At 40.6% G+C, this 22,656-nt stretch overlaps 1 protein-coding gene across 8 annotated transcripts in view; it reads left to right on the plus strand.

The window, feature by feature from the left end:
• The window catches only part of lrch1 (leucine-rich repeats and calponin homology (CH) domain containing 1), a 212,337-nt gene extending 198,457 nt beyond the window's left edge, over positions 1-13,880 (plus strand). For 7 of the 8 annotated variants that reach the window (XM_041211006.1, XM_041211011.1, XM_041211009.1 and 4 more), the window contains one exon: positions 8,508-13,880. In XM_041211006.1, the coding sequence (XP_041066940.1) occupies positions 8,508-8,621 (114 nt within the window). In that variant the 3' untranslated portion in view covers positions 8,622-13,880. The remainder of the gene's footprint in view (positions 1-8,507) is intronic. The other variant, XM_041211007.1, reaches the window with a different exon arrangement.
• The last annotated feature ends 8,776 nt before the right edge of the window (positions 13,881-22,656 follow it).

Genomic DNA, 22,656 nt, shown 5'->3' on the forward strand with positions numbered 1-22,656 from the left:
AGTGGGCTTTGCCTCAATCTTGTCATTGGGCAGCTGGGGGAGTTGCTTCCATTTCCTATTCACTCAGGTGATAGAAATAATTGATATTAGATGCCTGCCTTTTGAGAAAGTGCTTTGTGTTTCTTCAAAGAAACATGCTTAATGAGGAAATATTTGATCTGAGATGTGAGAAGCTGTCTCAATGTGTTTGCTTCAGTTCATGTTCCCAATCCATTTAGTTAAACATCACAGCAATGGGACGGAAATTTATGTTATAGGTTTGTAAGAAAGTAAGACTTTTGAAAAGATTTGCAATTTTTGTCTTAGAAAATGGTTTGATGTATCAGGACTAGTTAAATGCCATGTTACTATTTTAATGCTGATTCATTTGGCTTTCTGTCTAATTTTATGTCTTATTATGAGACAATTTTGTAGTTAAGCCAGAAATATATAGTAGACAAAGCTGCTGTTTGCGGTATAATTCATTAATGAAAGGATAAATTGTAAACCTTGAGGTTTACAGGACATTTACGAAGTGTAAGCTTAAGATTTAAGGAGTATTAGTAAGTCCGGACACATTATAGAAAGTTAATTCTGCAGTGAGTGAGTTACATGGCCATCTCATCCCAAACACATCCTCAGGAAAGTAGAGTATCTTCACTTTGCTTCAAAGGTGTCAGCGGATTGAGGTGTTTAAAATATTAAAAGGATTCAATAAAACACAGACATTATAATATCACCAACTTTAATTTTAACACCTATGTGTTCTATTGTACTATTGTCGTTGACATCTTTTGATGATCTGCTTCTATCACTGCTTGTTTGTCCCTACAACCACACACCTCCACCCCCCCTCCACCTCTTTGTCTCTCTATCTCTCCGCCCCCCACACACACACCTTAAACTAGCTTATATTTCAACTCTTTCTTGGACTCGAACGCAAGTTCAGCGGCGGGATGAGGTTTCCTGCAGGGTTTTAAACATTTTAATAAAGTTATTCTGTAAATTATGAACATGTCCCATCTCATGTAACATTGTCACACGAGGGGGACATGTTAGGGATTTTTTTTTCTCTTTTTAATATTTTTAGAAGTGTAAGCGATCTCCCTGAGGCAGCACTTAGCCTCGGGGAGATGTGCGCTCTTTCGTACGCATACGCGAAAGAGCGCACTCTTGCTTTCAGGGAATCCACCCCCCCCCCACACAGGAAGCACATAGCGCTTCCCGCCCACCCACGTAAAATGGCAGCGGGACCACTTTGCTGGCGGGGATCGGCTCCTCGCCCGCCGGAGATTGGGTCGGGCCCACCCACCCGACAGGCAGAAAACTCTGCCCAGGGAGTTTATTTTCACACAAGTAAGGGAAATCTCGAATTCTCTGCCCCCTGTTAAACTGTTACGGGTAAATGGTTCTGAGGTACAAACCAGGCCCGATATAGCTGAATGGTGGAACAGGCTTGAGGGCTGAATGGCCCTTTTTCAGTGTTCCTCCCTGTGTTGCAGATTTAATGTAATTGGCCAATGCGGAAACAGTATTAATTAGTTTGTCCAAAATACGTTTAAGATCTTGTCGCTCTCAAGAATTTCTTGCTGGTGTTTTCCATTTATAACTTTCCTTGCATTATTTATAACAGCAACTGTTAAAGTGTGTAAACTGTCATGTTACAATCGCCTGTGAGGTGATTCAACCACATGGTGTGATAGGTTTATATAGACAGTTTCCTGTAGAAATGTGAGTGTAGAAATTTATATTGCAAATATAAAAATAAAGACAGGATATAGAACTTAAAATGAAGACTGAATTCCGGATTCAGTCCTGGTCCAATAATCCCCACCTAACCCTCCTTCACCAGGAGTGTACACTTGATCGTAACTCCTTGGTTGCACGGGAGATAGACTAATATATTTAATTACTCAAATGTTTCATTTACCAAATTTAAGATCATGAAATTGTAGATAGCTCAGACATTTTTGTTTGCCCAGATGGATCCCATGTAGGGCCCTTTTCACTTGCTGTATCTGAGTGAAAAGAGGGAGTCCTTTGGCTCTGGGTTCTGTTTCACTGAGCAGCATGTCAGCTTTCTCTTAGTGTTTATCAAAACTCTATTTGTGTAATGCTCTACACACAATGTAAATACTTGACACATAAGAACATATTTTAAACTTGTGAGGTTTGACCAAATCTAGTTCTGATCCCTGTAACATGCTTGGCTTATTTCTGGTTTTGAGTTCACGTAAAGCTTTTAATCTCCATTTGTTTGTTGAAAGGAAATGTACCATTTCATCTTAAAGAAGGCTGCTTTCAACCAGTGAGACAGCTACTGATTCAAGTCTTTGTGGTCTTGTATATTACAGGAATAAGATGCAAATGAATTAACATCTATGTCTTCCATTTTCTTGTTGAACTAATTGTTACAATTTATAATGATTTAAGTTATTTGGCTGCCCTGTAACTCTCTGTAAAGCCGCGTGTTATTGTATTTTAAGACATGAAGTGAATTGATTGTGATCGTAGGGCATGCTTCAGTGGGGGTTTCAAATAGAACTTAAGGCAGAATTTTTCATATGGCAGGAGGGGGGTGCGCACAGAGCTGATCGCCACCTGTGATCGGCTCTGTGTCGCCATTCTATGCGGGCAGGCCAATTAAGGCTCACCCAGCGTAAGGCCCGACTGGTAGTGCTCAGCGCTACCTCCGCGGGAGGAGGGAGAGTCCAGGCCCGCACTCGCATGCTTCAACCTCCCTGAGGCACAGAGCTGCCTCAGGGAGATTGAATCGATATTAAAATTAAATAAAAGGTTTAAAAATTTATTTAAACATGTCCCCTCATGTGACTGTGTCACGCGAGTTGGGACATGTTTTTGTATTTATGAAAATTTAAAAATTTATTCAATAAAAGCTTTAGGGAACCTCATCCCACTCGTGGGAACGAAATATCACGGGACTGCGCAATGACGTTGGGATGGACATCATTTTATGTGTCGGGCCTGCCCCCGCATGCTGACTGAAAAATTCTGCCCTAAGTCTTATTTTCTCTTCCAAAACAAAAATTGAAGTAATGGCAACAAGAGTTCTATTCTATTCTCTGTTGTATATTTTGATGATATAATAAGATGAAATAGCTAGAAATCAAATTGTTTCCAAATCTGTCAGCAGTCTCAGCTCTGGGCAGTGCAGGTCTCAGATAATGACAGCCCTCTGGTACCCTTATAGCAGACTCTTCCATGTGGATCCATTGTATCTGATGGTTATTTTAATTAGACAGCTCTAGACCAGCTGATTTGAAAGTGTGACTACAAAAGGTAGTTTAGGTGCAGTTTTTCCCATCACATTAATAATTCTAATCCTCCATATGTTTAATTCAGTGAGAGCAGTCTGTCCAGTTTAACTGATTGATTGTTCAGCGCACTGTACCTCACTCAAATGGCCACTCTTCATCCATAGACCTAAGCAGTGAGAACAAGAGCCAAACTGGGTTTTTCTAGTTGTTGGAAAGGCTAAAACGAGTAGGGCTGAAGGGTACAAGGATTAAGATGTATTGGACAAATATGATGGGAAGGGAAACTCAGGGAGCAGGTGCAGATGTGCAGGTGAAGGACAGAGCAGCCCCTGAGCCTAAGCCCCCTGTTTGATTGTTGCTGATGTTGAATGGTTTTGAGGACATGGTTGTGTTTGCCACTCCACATGTGTTCATCATTATCAGGCCAGGAAAGGGATAGAGAGAGACAGGGTTGAGGCTGAATGGTTCTGTCATTGGCAATGTCAGCCCCATATTGCCTGCTAGCAGATTGTGTATAACAGATGACACAGCCTGGCACCTAGCTGTGTGGTGACCTAGATCCGATCCGAGGCAGTTTCCCACAGTTATTGCCAGGTTGGGGCATCAGTGTCTACAGATAATGGTTGGTATATTGTGGGCAGGTTCTGCTGGCTGGTGGTCACCCTGGCACACTTTCGTTCATGCAGCAACACTGAAAGCATTGTAGTGTCTGTTGGGCTGCTTCCGAATAACAGAGTTGGTCTGACCTTCACATCTGTGCCATTAGGCCTAAGTTTACAGCCTGCCTCCATAAACGCCAAGAAAAGACACAAGGAGTTACAGGGGCACATCTGTATCTATCTCATGGGCATTGGAATACTTCAGTGAAGAAGTGTTGCCTGCGTTGGATAGAATCACAGTCGGACCCGATCTAGTGTACTGCTTTCAGTTTTCGCCACTGAACCTCAGGAAGGATATATTGCCCTTGGAGGGGGTACAGTACTTGTTCACAAAAATGATACCAGGGTTTAAAGAGTTATATTAAGAGCATAGATTGCATAAATCTGCCTTGTATTCCTGTAAAGATTGACGGTGAATTGATTTGAGGTATTTAAAATTGATAAAGGGATTCAATTGGGTAGAGATAGAGAAACCACTTACTTTGCTGGGGAGGCTCAGCACAAGGGAACATAATGTTAAAACTGAGCTAGGCCATTTATGAATGAATTCAGGAAGCACTTGTTTACACACAGACTACTGGGAACCTGGAATTGTGGATGTTGAGTGAATTGAAATTTTCAGGCCTGAGATCTATAGGTTTTGTTCGGTATGGATATCAAGCACATAATTTACTAAGGCGAGTAAATGGAGTTCAGGTACAGGCCAGTCATGATCTGATTGAATGGTTTAACAGGCTCTAGGGGAATGAATGACCTACTCCTATTTCTATGTCGTTTGAACATTATTATAAAGCTCTTGCCTTAACCAGGCAGTAGTTTCTGGAGCCCATGCAAAATCTGGCAGAATAATTTTCATTTCATGTAAAGTAACTTAGATCAATTTTCTTTTAAAAAGAAAAAGTGAATCCATTAGGCAATCTTTTGTTGTTAAATGGGAGCACATTATCACTGGACAAGTTGTCTCGTCCATAGCACCAACAGTGCATTGCCAGTACAGGTAAGGTTAGGGCAGTCAATACTTCATATCCCTAGATGTGAGTAAATTATCATCTTAGAATTCACTGCCAACCATCCATAATCCTATGAATGCCAATTTAAAACACAAAGTTTCAGTTTGGGTCCATGTTTGCACAGCCAACAGGTTGAATGAAACTTAATATGCATGAAATAAGGAGTGTCTCAAAATAGTCTTTGGCCGAGACTCCATTAGATGAATAGTTTTCTACATTAGCCACTTTCATCCATAGTTGCTTCTACTGGGGCACCTACCTTAGCATAACTTGGACGTGCCTTTCAGCATCATAAGGCTGAAGCAGCAGATGATTTAAGATGTTGGCAGCCAGATGTACTATAAATATCTCAATGTCTCTGGCTTCACATCTTCCTAAGAACTATGCAGCAGCTTCATGTCTGGTTGGAACAAAAGCTTATTTTCCCTGCAGACCTCTTGCTTTTCCTTCTATGTGTCATGTTCAAACAATGTCCAGTTTTCAATTACAATTCTTGTGCAGAATGATTATCTTTGGATTTGAGTGTAAAACACCACAGATAAAGTAAACCAGGATTCTGCAGTTTCTGTATCTGTGCTGTCTGTGAAGTAGAACACATTGACCAAACAGAATCTTAAGTTATATTAGACCTTACTGCTGCAAAATGTAATTTTTTTTTGACTTGATTGCTATTTTATTCCAGACCTCAGCCAGTACCACTCTGTCTAGTTAGTTGATGGACAAGAGCTGCCTGGGATGTTTCTGTGAGATGGCACCTGATGTCCTCTCAATGGTGTCCCATCCCCCACTGCCTCGCTCATAGACACAGTGATGATTGGGACCTCAGAACCTGGGGAGCCACAGGCCTGAATGTATGGCTCTATGTCTTCATGGAGCTACTGTGGGAACAGCTGCTGTGTAAACCAGATTTGCCACAGCCTGGTTTATTTCATGGATAGTCCAATAGTAATTGACTGATTAGCACGTCATGGCCCACAATGAGCTGTAAGCGTCACTGGAACTAAGTGTACTTAGCTTGTCCTTTCTATTTAAAATCTAAACAATACACTCCTCCAAGGAAGTGGGAGAATGTAGGTGTTTTGATCTCGAAATCAATTACAAGCTATGTTCATCTTTTATTTTTGAACAAAATTTTCCTTGCCATTTTCAAGCTTCAGGCTGTTAAATCAAATCTTAGGATGGTGGGTGAGGGTGCAGGCAACCACTTTTCTTTGCATTGTTTCTGTGAGAATCAAGAGGTTTGACTGATCGGCACCAAGGCTGGCATAATTCTGCAGTTTCAGTTCTTTGAATGGCTGCAATCCTGTAGTAAGTAGATAGATGAGTTTGTGGATGATCGCTTCTTCCCTGCCTCCCTCTCTCAGCTGCCATATGTGAACTGGCTTTAACCTAGCAGAGCAGCTTTTGAAATGCTCCCAAGTCTGCTCCTGTCCACAACATGCTTTAACACATTGAGAAAAGCATCTATCTTACTGTTTTTGTCCCCAGAAACCCGCTTAGCAACTGCATCTGTCTTCCCATAGCAATAAAAACACCTATTTCCACTGGCTGCTTTCGTAGATAGAAGGCAATGCAAGGCAACACGGTCCTCCCATGCATGCTACTAATCCAGCCTGTTTAGTTCTTGTTTATACAGACTCTTGCTAAGTTTTGTATTTGTAATATCATGCACTGTTCTTCTGTCCTGGCCGCTGCCCCTCGGATAGGCTGACATCTGCTCTCCGTATGACATCCTGCAGTCGGACGTCCAGAACATTCAAAAGACAGTTGGCACACTGCTGGCACGCACGGAGAAAGTCCAACAGCCAACACCAGCCTTTCTTACTTGGGATCTCTTTGGCTTTTGCCTTTTCCACGCTTGCTTTTTAGTGTTCCTATATATTACATACAACTGGAGTTCATTGATATAGAACATTGCATGTGCAGATATCCTTGCACTGTGTGTATAATACGATTACAGGTATTTGTATTCTTATTAATACCCACTCTTCTCTTTGCTACTGTTACACTAACTCTTTTACCAAGGAGCACAGAGTATCCCTGAAAAGCTACTTTTGTAGTTCCCTGGATCCCTGATAGATAAATACAATTTGCTGCTGGGTTCTCCTAAGATCAGTTAAATGGCGTCACAAGGTTTACAAATCTACTTTGCTCATGTGGCCCTGTTACTAACACACACTATGAGGGATGCTGTGAAGTAAGTCTGAAGAAACATAACATATAACACCTTTAACATATTTAAGAGATAAATGTACTTCTTGCTGTGAATTACTCTGTACATTATGGCAGCTTAAAGATTAAGTGATCAGTTATACCCTTACAATCCTGTCACTACCTACAGCATTTGGGTAAGTCTACATAGCATTTAAGAAAGAGTGTGCCAATTCTGTTTGATTTTTGGGCTTGCCCTTCAAAAGAGAACATTTCCTCCTGATGAAACTGAATTATTGACTTGCAGTGCCACCCAGTGGTAAGACACAGTCTAATCCCATGACTTCAGGTTCAGTGATACTGCTCATTTATGCTTCCTACTGGCTGGTAGGTTTGTATCTACCTTCTGGTTGGAAGTGGACTTACACCAGGAAGAAAATGTTTTGGTTAAAATACACTGCGGGGATTTATCCTGTAAAAGAGTGAGTAAAATCTTACTTATTTTCCACAAGTAAACTGAAGCCCTGTTTTCACTAAAGCACAAAGTGTGCAGATGATGTGAAGTACAGGTTATCCCAAGTAAAATCCACAGAGCAACAGCAAACTGCCACTTGTGCTAAGCTGGTCAGGATGTTCCCTGCAGATTTCCCACCATCTGTCCTTTGTGCATCAAATAGTTGGACATTTGTTTTAAGCTGTTAGATTAATGTCATGCAGCACATGATCTGGACCTGACTATAGGTAAGTGATGAGTGTTAGTTTGGGTCGCCTTGATACAAAATGAATTTGATCTTGTGCAAATGTAGCTCAGGATCTTTGTTGTTCTTCTCAGCAACACAAGTGTTTGTGAAGTGAAGGGGGTGTGGTATTCATTGTTTGTTTGAGCCGCTCACCACTGTCTTCTTGAACTGTTTAGCGATGGGCAATAAATGCTGGCCTTGCCAGCGATGCCAATATCCCATGTACAGATGAAAAATCTATGGGCCCTCCCTGGTTAGGGAGCTGTCAGTCGCTGTTATTGATTGGACTCTGCAAGCTTCAAGATCCAGGCTACCTCTCATTTTTATCCACTTGCCACTGTGGGTCTGATTTTACTTATTCTTGAGTTGGTTGCACAGGTTGACCCACCCACAGTAGTAATGCATTCCACTTCAAGGTGTTAGTGGGCTTGTTGGTTGAGGGAACAAATGACCTGCTGAGCTGTTTAGTCTCAGTTGCTCCTCTTGATAATCACAGGGAACCAGCCCAACCCAGCTTTTTGTTTCCTCCAACCCACCACAGTTCAGGTGTCTGATGGTGTAACAGCAGCATCTGAGGGTTTAACAGCAGCGTGTGTATTTGCAACTCTATTTATATAAACATTTGTGGCTTGTACTATTTCTATAGGAATCATTAGTGACACTCTACTTTTTTATGCTACCTTTCCTTAGGAAAAGTTATGTCTGCCCCATCACATACTAGAAGGAAAAGGGTTGATGAAAGTAAGTATGACCGTTCAAGCACTGCTAGACTGGGCCATAACCAAATCCCCGTTATTTTCGTGAATCCAGAATTACATTGCTGCCAGCCCCAGAACTTTCAACATGTGCGACAAGCTGAGGGCCCAGAGTGGGGACAAGACATACGAGAAAAAGGACACTTTTCATCAGTTGACAGGTGGAATATTTTCTGTCCATTAAAACACTAGCATTATTTGTTTTGAAAATATAATGGAAAGCTACATATGTTAGAGTATTTAATCAGTATGTTAACTTCGCAGATATTTACAGCTTTGCGGCAGTGAGGCAAAGCTAGGGTTTTAAGTATGTTTTAATATATTTAAAAAAAAACTCCCTTTTGGTGTGCTATTTGTTTAGTTGCTATGATATTCCAATGGCTTTTAAGATTCAATGTGAGAAAGTTTAGAACATTTTCTTAAGTTATTTATATTATTTATTCAGGAGATGTCCATTTGGATGAAGTTGTAAATTTGACAGACTTACAGCTAAATCTGCTTTTTAAAAATGATAGGAACAATTTTCTTGTACTGCAACAATTTGTGCATTTTAGTTAATGCTTAGTTTCACCTGTTAAGTGATCCTTAGGCTTCCTGAAATGTGATGGTGATCTTTATTTATGTGAAATGATTTGCTGACAGTGATGATCAAGTCACTAATCTGAATCAGTGTATCAAAAGCAGCTTATCTGGATTGTGTCTCAGGGTGGTCACTGCAACACAGTAAAATTACCAGTGAATAATTCAGTACAGTTTACAAAAGAAAATGACAAAAAGTCTCTCTCAATTGATGATTGGCATCTTCCACGAGCTTCATTCCATTAATACATTCCAGATTATGTATACCTGGTTCATTCAGACCAGTTAGTTGATTTGAGGTGAAACCAATTTGAATTGGATTCTCCAAAAGGTTATGGAAAATGAAGGAGATTACTCTCATGACACACAGATCAGATGAGTGGTTTTGGTTAAACAGGAGTTGTCCCTCAAACAGCAAAAGTTGGAATAGTGACAGTGCTTCTATGCGCAGGGAATGAATGGAGGGTTTTATAATCAATGTACTTTGTTGCACTCATATGTGTGATTGACCTGGCTTGATTTAGTAATTAACTCACTTAAAATGTTTACACAAAGAAGCCATTTTACACCATTGTAAGATAAATATTAGTGTACTTAAAATTGCAATGATACCAAAAACTCAGCTAAAACTAGAAGTACTGTCAAAAAACGTATGGTTTGTTCTGGGTATGAAGCGAGGCTCTAGACTTTACTACATTTAGTTCCTTACATTGAGCTGCAATGCACAATTCAATGTAATTTATTCAACTGACCAATCTCGCATTCCCAGTGTACCTGATGGTGGGTGAAACATGTAACTGCACAACGTACTGCTTGAATTTCACTTTGTGTTGACAAGCTAGCAAATGCCAACTATTGACTTATTAGCCAAACCTAAATGTTAGTAACCAAATCACATTGAAATCCTGTTGCCTAGAATGGAGACCACTACAAACTGTAATAGTGCCCAGGGTATCATACCCTAGCCATATTGCCACCAAAAGATGTCAAGTCACAGGTACTTTGCCTGCCAGTGTTTTGGAAGTGCTTTAACATTGTTTTATACACTGCAAAGTGCAGCAAAGCCGAATACACCACAAATTACATTTGTCAAACTCGCAGACTGCTTAAAGGTAACGTGAATGAAGCTTGCTGTCCATGGCTGCCAGGTCAATTAGGTTTACTAACCAGAAGTGGATAAGATTTCAACACAAAAGGGAATGGCTAGAACTTATGGTATAAAGAATGGGTTAAATAAGCACCATTTCAAAATTAAACTAGTTTTAACCAAGAAGCTTATTTTTCTGTAAAGTACTGGCTGCCAGAAACAGTGACTGATTTGATTGTTAATTAGATACGAAGGAATGATGGGTGTTAGAGAACTGTGCAGGTACATGTTAAGCTACAGGAGAAGGGAGCTTGCCCTTGCACAATCTCCATGAAGAGAAAAAAAATTGCAGAGCTCTAGAGAAAAGACAGGGGTGTGGGAGTAGCTGAGTAGCTCTTACAGAGAGCCGGCATGGAGACAATGGGCAGAATGGCCTCCTGTGCAGTAAACATTCTATGATTCTATGTACAAAGAGTGAACACATGGGGCAGAAATTTTTGCTTAGTGGGCGGGTGCGTGCCCGACCCTATCAAGTGTGAAATGATGCGCGTTGACGTTGGCTGAGCGTGTCGACATCAACGTGACAGTTTGTTGGCACCCGCCGACAACTAAAAGGCCTGTTAAGGCCATCGAGTAATCAATTAACATAGGTTGGACGGCAGCAAAAAGTTTAACAGTTGTTGGGCAGGCAAAAAGGTTTTGGAAACCTCATCCATGAGTTTTCCAAAAGCAAATAAAAATAAAATAGAAACTTTAATTTTTCATTATTAACATGTCTCTGCTTATGTGACAGAGTCACGAGAGGGGACATGTTTTATTATGTTTTTATTTTCTTTATTTTTTTATAATCTCTTCACCTCTCTGAGGCAGCTTCGTGCCTCAGGGAGATTATGAAGCGCTCACACGCATGTGTGAAGTTCGCACTCAGCCCGCTCACACTCTCTCTCCACCCCCCCCTCCCCCCCAGGCGCAGGCAGCGCTCAGCACTACCGTTTGCGTTTCACGCTGGGCGGGCCTTAATCAGCCTGGCAGGGTGAAATCGTGATGCAGCAGGCAGCTTCCCAACCTCCCCCGCCGAGCCCGCCCTCCAATGGCAAAATCCTGCCCATGGTGTCAGAACCAAATCTCTGCTTCTTTTGAAATACTTTTGGGTTTTTTCCACCTGGACATTTCTGAAAAATATTTAGAAAGAAGGTAAAAGCCGAACACCTCTGTTCCAGTAAAAACTCACCAGAGAAACACACACAGTCAGTAACATATCACGACATTTTTATATTTTGGGAGATAAATTATATTGTCAGATACATGTAGTTTATATAATTATTTTACTATCAATTTTTGTTATTGTTATCATCTTTTGAGACATGCAGGTAGGCTGTGGGATGATGCTGCCAGAGCAATGTTTCACAGGGAAGAACAGGGTGGGTGTGGAGGAGGGGTTCAGTGTACTGAGCACCATTACATAGGAAGAACATTATTGATTTTCAACCATCATGTCTAGTTAGAAAAAGAAAATTATTGAACTTAAGTTTTATGACACATTAAATCAGACAGACAACGGAACGAGGCAACTTGAAAGAAAGAGTAACATGATAATTACTTCTTTTGTCTTAAAGATTGGTCTTGATAATAGTGATGGACTGTGGAAGATTCAACTTTTTGTTGGAGGGGTGCAGTGAAAAGCTTTGATGGGGGCCAGGACCGTAAGGAGAAGGATGGGGCAGTGAAGAGCAGGGCAGAGCTACAAAGAATAAAGTGGGGCTGTAAAGAGCTGTGGCAAGTGTGGCAGGGCTGTAAGGTGGTTGGGAGAGTGGGACGGGTTGTAAGAGGCAGGCAGGGCTGTCAGGGACTGAGAGAGTAGGATGGGATTGGAGGGAGAAGGACAGGGCTACAGGGAGATTTGAAGAGTAAGCAGCTGCAGCGTGTTGTAGGGAGCTCTGGAGAGTGGGGCAGGGGCACAGAGTGCTGTACGATATGAATCTGGCACTGGAAAGGAACTTGACTAATTCAATTTATGTCTGCCACTTTGAACAAACGTAGCCACGTGGACTGCAGCGGTTCAAGGAGGCAGCACACCACCACCTTTTCTGGGGCAATTAGGGATGGGCAACAAATGCTGGCCTAGCCAGTGACACCCACATCCCATGAATGAATAAAAAAAACATTGTGGATTGTGGATTATATTCATTCTTCTCAGAGATTTAGAGTAATTTTTTTTAAAATCTATATTTTTCTTGAGATCACTTCTGTTGTTGAGTGAAATAGTGCAAGAGGACCAAAACCCTGTTGGATGTGTAGGTATCAAATAAAATGAATCAGAGTGACATTATGACCATGTAATTCACAAGGGATTAGGTAGTAATTATTTTTTAGTAAACTCACCCACTGATTGTGCCACCTGTTTGTATAGCATTGAAACAGTAACTACACTTTTACTTTATGTGATGCCCTTGAGCTCAGTTGGATTGTGGGTTTTGTGACATGATGAAAATCTCTTCCCAATGGGATATGAATCCCTGCTTTGCACAGGGGAGGCGTGGTGCAGGTCAAGCATTTTATTTGCTGATGGTAATTGGCTAACTATTGTAATGGGTTGTCGAGGGGAATGGTTAACTGGAAATAAATGGGAAGGGGAATGCTGCAAAAACAAGGATATCCAGCAGTACTCTATGAATTATCCTAAAGCATGAAATCAGAAAACAGCCTTCTGATCCCAGAGAACACAAAACGGAAACACAAACTCTTAAAAAAACAGCTTAACAGCGAAAGCTTGAGGTACATTTGTGACATGGTCACATCATTGAAATCTGAGGAAAAGGTGTTATCAAGCTTAAAGATTTATGTGTTCATTATTATCATGATGAGTATTTTAAAATATGCAGAAAGTAATGTATTTATAAAAGGAACAGAGTGGGAGTGGTGTTCCAGCAATTATATCAATTACTTTCTAATGAGCCGATTTATTGTATTCATGAAATATAATTCCCGATTCCAAGGCCAGCCACGAGCTAGAATTGTTTACTATTGATTTTGGCGTGTTTAAGTAAGACTAAAAAGCAGAGCACTGCAGTGGGACTATGCACTTAATTGGATATTTATTATCTGATAGAATAGAGGATGGAAAGAGAAACTTGTTTAAAATGTATGGCTATTTTATACTACAGAAATACAAAGCCTAATCAAAGCACAATTGGTAGATGAGGAGAAATCCTGACTCTCACATCTTAGAGGTGACAAGTGCTGTGAAAATGCAATTTACAGAAAGTGATGTATTTAAATGTATATAGATGACCACAGTGCTTTTTTATTTACAGATTTTGAGTATTTGCTGTTGGAATGGCACATTGTGTAATCAATCAGGTTTTCATTGATCACAGCTGGCTTTCAGCATGTATTATATAAAAAAAGAGTATTGTTCTATCTTTTAATATTTTGTAAAATTGCTGTTTCTATCAAGTCATCGAATTCTGGAGCACCCAGTTCTACTTCTATGGCCAAAAGATCTTCTGGTGTTTGTATATAATTTGCGCAATATATTTTGCATGTGTGGCCTGATAGATATCTAAGCCATTGTATATAATGTATATTATGTAGAAATCACTTTTATTGTAACATCAATAATAAAGCCATGTTATTTACAAATGTTCTGTCTTCTAGTACAATATATTTCTTGCTTTTCCTATCCTTAAGGTGGAAAAATAGCCGCTGAAGGCTGAGGGGTAAGAATATGGGCATAGTTTGCACTGATACAGTCATTGGTCAGACTGTGCTGTGGTACCCCACACAAATGGCATCAAAGGGAAACCAAATTACTTGAAGTAACTAATACTTTCACTATCTCTTGAGGGCACTGGTTGCTGACAATGTTGTTTCAAAAAAAAAATGAAGCAGTCTAATGGTACTCGCTTGTCTGGAATTTTCCCTGACCCAAAATGTTGCCCTTTATATTTTTACACATTAAATGTTCCATGACGCAAGTGTCACTGTCAGTTATCGCACAAAACTATTAACTAACTTAAACTTGAAAAAATCATAGCTCTCAATTCTGTTTCTCCACAAATTCTGCCTGATCTGCTGACGGTTTTCCAGCATTTTCTATTTTTAATCAACTTAAGCTATTGTTTTTGAACTGATCATGTGATCACTGCTTGTGTGATAAAATATTGATTGGGCCAAATGGGCTGTTACTGTGCTGTATATCCTATGTAAGAAGCCCATCTCTAATGAACACAGCAGGGGAGCTTGTCTGATTCTTTGGCCAGGATTTTCCCTCCGTCGGGGGTGGGGTGGGGGATTTGAAGAGCGGGTGCGCTGAGGTGCGCCTCTGATCGGCGCCCTGATTGGGGATGCACCGCCATTTTACATGGGTGGGCCAATCACGCCCAGCTATGCGCTCCCTGTGCGGGCGGGGGGAATCCCTAAACCTGAGAGTGCGCTCTTTCATGCGTGCGCAAGAAAGAGTGTATTCATCTCCCTGAGGCTAAGCGCTGCCTCAGGGAGATCGGCTCTACTGTAAAAAAATATTAAAAATAGAAGAAAAAATTTTCCCTGACTTATCCCCTCATGTTACACTATCACATGAGTTGGGACATGGCCATAACTTTTGAAAACACTTTAATTAAATTTTAAAAACCTGCATGAAACCTCATCCCACCCATGGATGAGGTTTCATGCATTTTCTAATGCCCGCCAGGGCTCTTGGCCTGCCCACCAACCTTAAGGTTGGACGGGTAGGTCCATTAATTACTTAAATGACTCTGTCAACGGCCTCAATTGGCCATTGACAGGTTGGCAGGTGCACAGCTGATTTTGCTGAGCCCCCGCCCACCAGAAAATTTAAATGGGGCGCGGTGACGTCGAGAGTTCCGCCCAATGTCACCGCACGTCATATTACATGTTGGCGAACAGGCCCCACCCCCCCACTCACCGTCGGGAAAATCCTGCTGGCCTTTGTGTTGCATCAAGGAGCCAATGGAATGCATATTCATCAGTGATACTGATAGGGATGGTCAAGAGACCTGAATTAGAGGAAAGCCAATATCTGAGTGATTTTCGGCGAACAAGCCCCGCCCCCCCATTCACCGTCAGGAAAATCCTGGCTTTTGTGTTGCATCAAGGAGCCAATGGAATGCATATTCATCAGTGATACTGATAGGGATGGTCAAGAGACCTGAATTAGAGGAAAGCCAATATCTTAGTGATTTTGATCACTCTACAATGACTACCATATGCCTTCATCTGCCTAGGCCCTAAGTTCTGGAATTCCTCTGTAAATCCCTCAGCCTCTCATTCCCCCTTTAAAACACATCTTAAAACCTAACTCTTTGACCAAGCTTTTACCCATTTGTCCTAATATGCTTATGTGCTTCAGTGTCACACTTTATTTGATAACGTTCCTGAAAGTACAATGGGATGTTGTACTACACTAAAGACGCTATATAAATATAAGTTGCTCTTCCTTCCACATCAATTAGAGCTGACTGACCAACCAGCTTTTAACCGACTCCTGTAGGTGACTCCCTTCCCTCCCCATATCTGAAGAAGACTGCTGCTGTCTTCTTGTCATTTATTTTTCAATATGTGGCAATGGATAAAAATATTTCCGGCCATAAGCTTCATAGGTCATTTCTGATCGTTCTCTAGATCCATTTTGTTGAATGAAAATGATTTCTTTTTTAAAAAAAATTCTAGACTTTCTAAATAGTGGAACTAAGTTGTACAACTGCAAAAAATACAAGGACGAAGGGTAAGTTTTGAAGAGATATACTGAGTATCCACAACAAGCAATGATTATCTCTGGATGAAGGCCAATAAGATTAATCTCGCAAAAGAAACAAGAAACAGGATCCTGTGGTCAGAATAAGTTGTTTAGACAATCTGTAGATTAAAAACAGCGAACACAAAGGATAATAAACAAGGGAATAAGACTGGGTAAGGAAGGCTGAAAAGCAAACCTGAGGGACGTTTAGTACCACTGAAGCCATATATGGCCCTTATGTAGAAATGGTGAATTCCACAGTGTGTGACAAGCTTTAAATAATTTAATACAAGGTTGGAGAGTATCTTTTTCAACTAATTTGAAGACTGAACAACTTAACTGTCCATTTTGTACTTTTCAATAATGTAGAATCTCTTAAGATATGTTAGAATTGTCTTTTTGAATGTCTATTGATTTATATTATAAATTAAATTTGGACATATATAATTAATCCATTGTAGTTTCCTTACATTCCAACCCAACCCAACCCAACCCCACCTTCCCCACTACCATTTTGTATTATAGTCACAAGTAAGATCTGCACTGAGATTGCAGTAATATGTCTGCCTTTCAGTTGAATAATGCATGTTGGTGTTGAGGTACAGTATGCCCTAGCATGAGCAGAACTTATTAAATATATTTTGTTGCTATTTTCTACCTCTCCTCTTTGCAGTTTCCTTTCTTTTTGGGGCTTACTCTAATTTCTGCAGTGAGGTCTGACTGCTTCGTTAATGAGGGGTTAGGGAACGGCTGCTGGAGATTCTGTCACAACAGATTGGTTCCTGTGGCCTGTTTTTTAAAAGGTCATAAGTTCACCTTGGAACTGTCAACAAGTAGGCCTCTTCCAAGAAATCACCTGACCTTTATGGTACTTGAGAAGGAGTTTGTTTGTGTTGAACTGCATAGCACTATTGAATGAAAAGCTGGGAGACAAAAGGGTAATACATGGGAGAGAGGAAAAAACTTAAGTTGTGAACCTGCTTGTTTTGAAGGCATTCTTATTGGAAAACAAGCTGCGGAAGGAAGGCTACCTTGACTGATAATAGCGCAGCATTTGAAACTGGAAGGGATACCAGAGAGACCACTTTCTCCAGGGGGTGAGTCAGTTGAGTTAGCTAATATCCAGTTGTGAATGAAGCAACTTGAACATGAAACGGAACTGAAGAAACTTGAATTAGAGGCAAAAGAAAAGGAAAGTGAAAGGGCAGAAAAAGAAAGAGAGCATTAGGAAGCTAGAGCTGGAATTTCAGGCAAGGGAAAAGAATAAAAAAGAAAGGCAAAGGAAAGCAAGAAGTAATGAGAAAGGGAATACCACTTAAAGGCTGGACATTAAAAAAGAGGCCTCAGATGCTGAGAAAGGTTCTGATGATGAAAAAAATCTCCAACCCAAAGCCTAGTTTGGGTTTAAGCAAGATCTTATTTAAGTTTGAGAAAAGGGATACAGAGGCATTCTTTTTCATTTGAGAAGGTAGCTAGGCGAATGAAGTGGCCAAACGAAATCTGGACATTGCTCTTACTGAGTTGGTTGGTGGCTAGAGATCATGAGGTTTATGCTTCACTTTTAGAAGAGGTATCGGTGGATTATGATGCAGTAAAAAAAGGCTATTCTTAGTGCATATTAGTTGGTTCCTGAGGCATACAGGCAGAAATGTCAGAAAATAAGGAAACAGCCTGGGCAGACCTATATTGAGTTTGAGAGGGTAAAGCAAAATAATTTTCACAGTTGGATATGGGCATTAAAAGTAGAGACCACATATGAACGAGAACAAAGAACAAAGAAAAGCACAGCACAGGAACAGGCCGTTTGGCCCTCCAAGCCTGCGCCAATCATATTGCCTGTCAAACTAAAACATTTTGCACTTCCGGGGTCCGTATCCCTCTATTCCCATCCTATTCATGTATTTGTCAAGCTGCCTCTTAAACACCACTATCATACTTGCTTCCACCACCTCCTCTGGCAGCAAATTCCAGACATTCACTACCCTCTGCGTAAAAAACTTGCCCCGCACATCTCCTCTAAAGTTTTCTCCTCTCACCTTAAATCTATGTCCCCTAGTAATTGACTCTTCCACCCTGGGAAAAAGCTTCTGACTACCTACTCTGTCCATGCCACTCAATTTTGTAAACTTCTATCAAGTCGCCCCTCAATCTCCGTCGCTCTAGTGAGAACAATCCAAGTTTCTCCAACCTCTCCTCATAGCTAATAACCTCCAGACCAGGCAGCATCCTGGTAAACCTCCTCCGCACCCTCTCCAGCACCTCCATATCCTTCTGGTAATGTGACAACCAGAATTGCATGCAATATTCCAAGTGTGGCCTAACCAAGGTTCTATACAGCTGCAGCACAACTTCCCAGCTTTTATACTCAATACCTCTGCCAATGAAGGCAAGCATGCCATATGCCTTCCTGACTACCTTATCCACCCGCGTTGCCACTTTCAGTGACCTGTGGACCTGATCCCTTGTCCGTCAATGCACTTAAGGGTTCTGCCATTTACTGTATAATTCCTGCCTGTATTAGACCTTCCAAAATGCGTTACCTCGCATTTGTCCGGATTAAACTCCATCTGCCATTTCTCCCCCCAAGTCTCCAACCGATCTATATCCCGTTGTATCCTTTGACAATCCTCTTCACTATCTGCAACTCCTCCAACCTTAGTGTCATCTGCAAACTTACTAATTAGCCCAGTTACTTTTTCCTCCAAATCATTTATGTATACTACAAACAAGCAAAGGTCCCAGCACTGATCCCTGCAGAACACCACTAGTCACAGCTTTCCATTCAGAAAAGCGCTCTTCCACTGCTACCCTCTGTCTTCTATGACCAATTCTGTATCCATCTTGCCAGCTCACCTCTGATCCCGTGCGACTTTGAATGAAACTCTTAGAGAAATAATTCTCTTGGGAAGAATTTAAAAATTCACTTCCGCCACTAGTTAGAACCCATGTTAAAGACCAGAGAGTTAAAACAGCTAGACAGGCAGCGGAGATGCCTGATGATTATGAGCTGGTCAATATATCTAAACCCTTTTTCCGTCATCCCAACAAACCTGAGAAGGACAGAAGGTGGGAAGGTGAAAGGAGGGCAAGTAGCCAGGGAAGAGAGACAGCTGGGAATACCCTGGAAACTCTTCCTCAGGCTAGAGAGAAAAGTGCTGATGGTGGAAGTGATATTCGAAGGCCTAAGTGTTTCCATTGTAACAAGCTGGGACATATTGGTGCCAATTGCTGGAAATTGCTGGGAAATCCATGGAACTTATTGGGGTATGTAAGGGTGATTCAGGAAAAGGTGCCCTGACTGAAAGCACAACAAATCGAGTTGTAGCTTTAACTGCAGCTGTGAAATGGTGTGTGAACACTGCTGTGAGTTCAGGAGAGGTGAATGAGATACATGAGAGTTATAAAGAATTTTTGTCAAGGGGAAAAGTAACCCTTTATCCCTCAAATGAGATAGCTAAACCTATGATCATACTTACAGATACAGGAGCCACTCAAACACTTTTGCTGGGGAAAGGCATAACTTTTCCATCAGAAAGCATATTAAAAGCCAAAGTTTTATTCAATGGTATTGGTGGGGAATATATGCCTGTACCTTTGTACTGGGTGCACTTGGAATGTGACCTGTTATTGATGGTAGGGGTTGTTCAGTAGTACCCATAGGTAGAGTTGATTTACTCCTAGGAAATGACTTAGCTGGAGCAAAGGTAGTAGCTTCCCCCATTATGACAGAAAGCCCAAGTGAGGTTAAAGAGACAGAGCAGTCACAGGAAAAGGCTGCAGGAATTTTTCCTTTGTGTGATGACCCAAGCAATGGCTAAACAAAGTCCATTATCAAAGCGATACCACAAACAGATAATCAGTTAGCTGAAACTTTGTTTACAGACTTAGATAATCCAAAAGAGATATTTAACAAATCTTCTCTAGTTGAGGCTCAACAAGCTGATCCAGAGTTAAGCACAATCAGCCCAAACTGAAGCTGAGGCTAAGGTGGTTCCAGAATGTTGTTATATTAGAAATGGAACATTAATGAGAAAGTGGAGACCTCCTCACAGACCTGCAGATGAGGAGTGGACACTTGTTTATCAGGTAGTGGTACCACCCAAATATTGTAAAGAGATATTATGAATAGCACATGAAATTCCTATGGCAGGACATGTAGTGATGCAGAAAACTCAAGCACAGATAAACTGGCAGTTTTACTGGCTAGATCTTCGTAAGGACGTGGTGCAGTGTTGTATGTGCCAGATGGTAGGAAAACCACAACATGCAATCAAACCAGCATTCTTAATTCCTGTACCAGTTTTTGAAGAACCATTCAGTAGGGTGTTAATGGACTATGTGGGACCATTACCAAAAACGAAAGTAGAACACCACTATATCCTTACTATTGTAGATGTGGCCATTCGATTTCCAGAGGCCATCCCTTTAAGGACCATCACGGCTAAAGTAGTGGTAGAGAAGTAACCCAATATTTTTTACTCGATATGGATTACCGGTGGAGATCCAGTCAGACCAAGGTTCTAATTTTATGTCTAAAATTTTTCAGAACATAATGAGTAGTTTGGGTATAAAACAGTTAAAGTTCACAGCATATCATCTTCAAACACGGGGAGCTTTAGAGAGGGAGCATCAAACTCTCAAAACAATGATTAAAGCATATCGCCGTGAATATCTGCATGATTGGGACAAAGGACTGGATTTTCTTTTATTTGCTACCCGAGATTTACCAACGAATCTACTGATTTTAGCCCTTTTGAATTAATTTACAAACATGAGATGAGGTCCTCTTAAATTAATCAAATGGAAGTTTTTAGGAGAGAAAGATGAATCCTCTATGTTAGGTTATGTGTCTGTGTTCCAGGAACGGCTCATGGGAGCCTGCAAAATGGCTCAAGAATATCTTAGTTTCTCAAACAAAGATGAAAGAATGGGCAGATAAGCAAGTGGTGACATGAATATTACATCCAGGGAGAACCTCTGAAAGCACAGTTCAATGTCCATACAAGGTAATTAAGAGGGTTAGTAAAGCAAATTATTTGATAAATATCCTAGGTTGTAGGAAAAAGAATCGACTGTGTCATATCAATATATTAAAACGATATTATGGTAGGGAGGAAAATAGGAAAGAGAAGCTATGTCAGGTTGTAAATATAGTGGAGGATGAAAGAGAGAGTGACGTAGAAGGAGACTTAGACAGTTCACAAATTGAATCTCCTACTATCCAGTTAGCTAACACTGAAATATTAGAACAGTTAGATATCATATTTTCATACTTCGAGTTAGGACAATGAGAGGATCTTGTGAAGTTACTTACATAATTTAAAAGGATCTGTAGGGATAAACCAGGATCTACAACTTTAGCCATATATAATGTGGATGTAGGGAATTTTCTCCTAAAAAGCAACATCTGTATTGGTTAAGTTCAGAGAAACAAGCAGAAGTGGCAGCATAAATTCAGTATACGTTAGAAATCACTTAATTGAGCCTAGTCAAAGCAGTTGGAGGTCTCCAGTAGTGTTAGTGCCTAAACCTGACAGGTCAACCAGATTCTGCATAGACTATAGAAAGTTTAATGCAGTAACAAAATGGATTCTTACCCAATCCCTTGTATAAAAGATTATATTGAGACAGTTGGCAGTGCCACATTCCTTACTAAAATAGATTTGTTGAAAGGATGCTGGTAAGTACCTTTAGCGCCATGAGCTAAGGAGATATCAGCTTTTGTCACACCAAATGGGCTATACCAATGTCGGGAAATGCCATTTAGACTAAAAAATACTCCAGCCACTTGCCAAAGACTAATGAATCAGGTAATCACTAATATTCCTAACTGTGTGGTTTACATGGGTGATGTATTGGTTTATAGCAACACATGGAAAGATCATTTAAAACAACTGGAAGTCTTATTTAAACAATTACAGTCTCCAGACTTAGTAATAAACCTTGCAAAATGAGAGTTCGCGAAAGCGTGGGCACATCGTAGAGCAGGGACAAGTCTTGCCAAGAACAATGAAGGTACTGGATTTGATGGAATTCCCTGTCCCTAAAGTTAGATGGGAAATCATGAGATTTTTAGGAATGTGCAGTTTCTATTGTAAATTTTTGCCAAACTTTAGCAAAATAGTGGCTCCACTAATGGATTTATTGCAAAAGAAAGCAAAGTTGGTTTGGCCAGATAACTTTTGAGAAACTGAAGGCTAATCTAACTGATGAACCAGTATTAGCCGATCCTAGTTTCACTAAACCGTTCAAGCTGGCAATCGATGCTAGTGACTTGGGGGTGGCTGCAGTCTTATTGCAAGGAGATGAATTGGACATAGAGAAGCCAGTGGGTTACTTTTCTAAAAAAAATAAATCGACATCAAAAGAGATATTCTATGGTAGAAAAGAAAACCATGAGATTGTTACTGGCTCTAAAGCATTTTGAGGAATATCTCCATCATGGCTGTAATGAAACATTAGTATATACTGACAATAATCTTTTGGCCTTTGTGGTAAAATGAAGACTCAGAGTGACAGACTGTTCCAATGGAGGTTGCTAATACAACCTTATAACTTAAAAATTGTTCATCTTGCTGGGAAGGTTAATATAATTGCTGATGCATTATCAAGAATGTAAAGTTTTTATAATTGTCTGGAAAGCAGAAAGTCAGAAAACTG

Source organism: Carcharodon carcharias, chromosome 18, assembly GCF_017639515.1.
Source record: "Carcharodon carcharias isolate sCarCar2 chromosome 18, sCarCar2.pri, whole genome shotgun sequence".
Lineage (NCBI taxonomy): Eukaryota > Metazoa > Chordata > Chondrichthyes > Lamniformes > Lamnidae > Carcharodon > Carcharodon carcharias.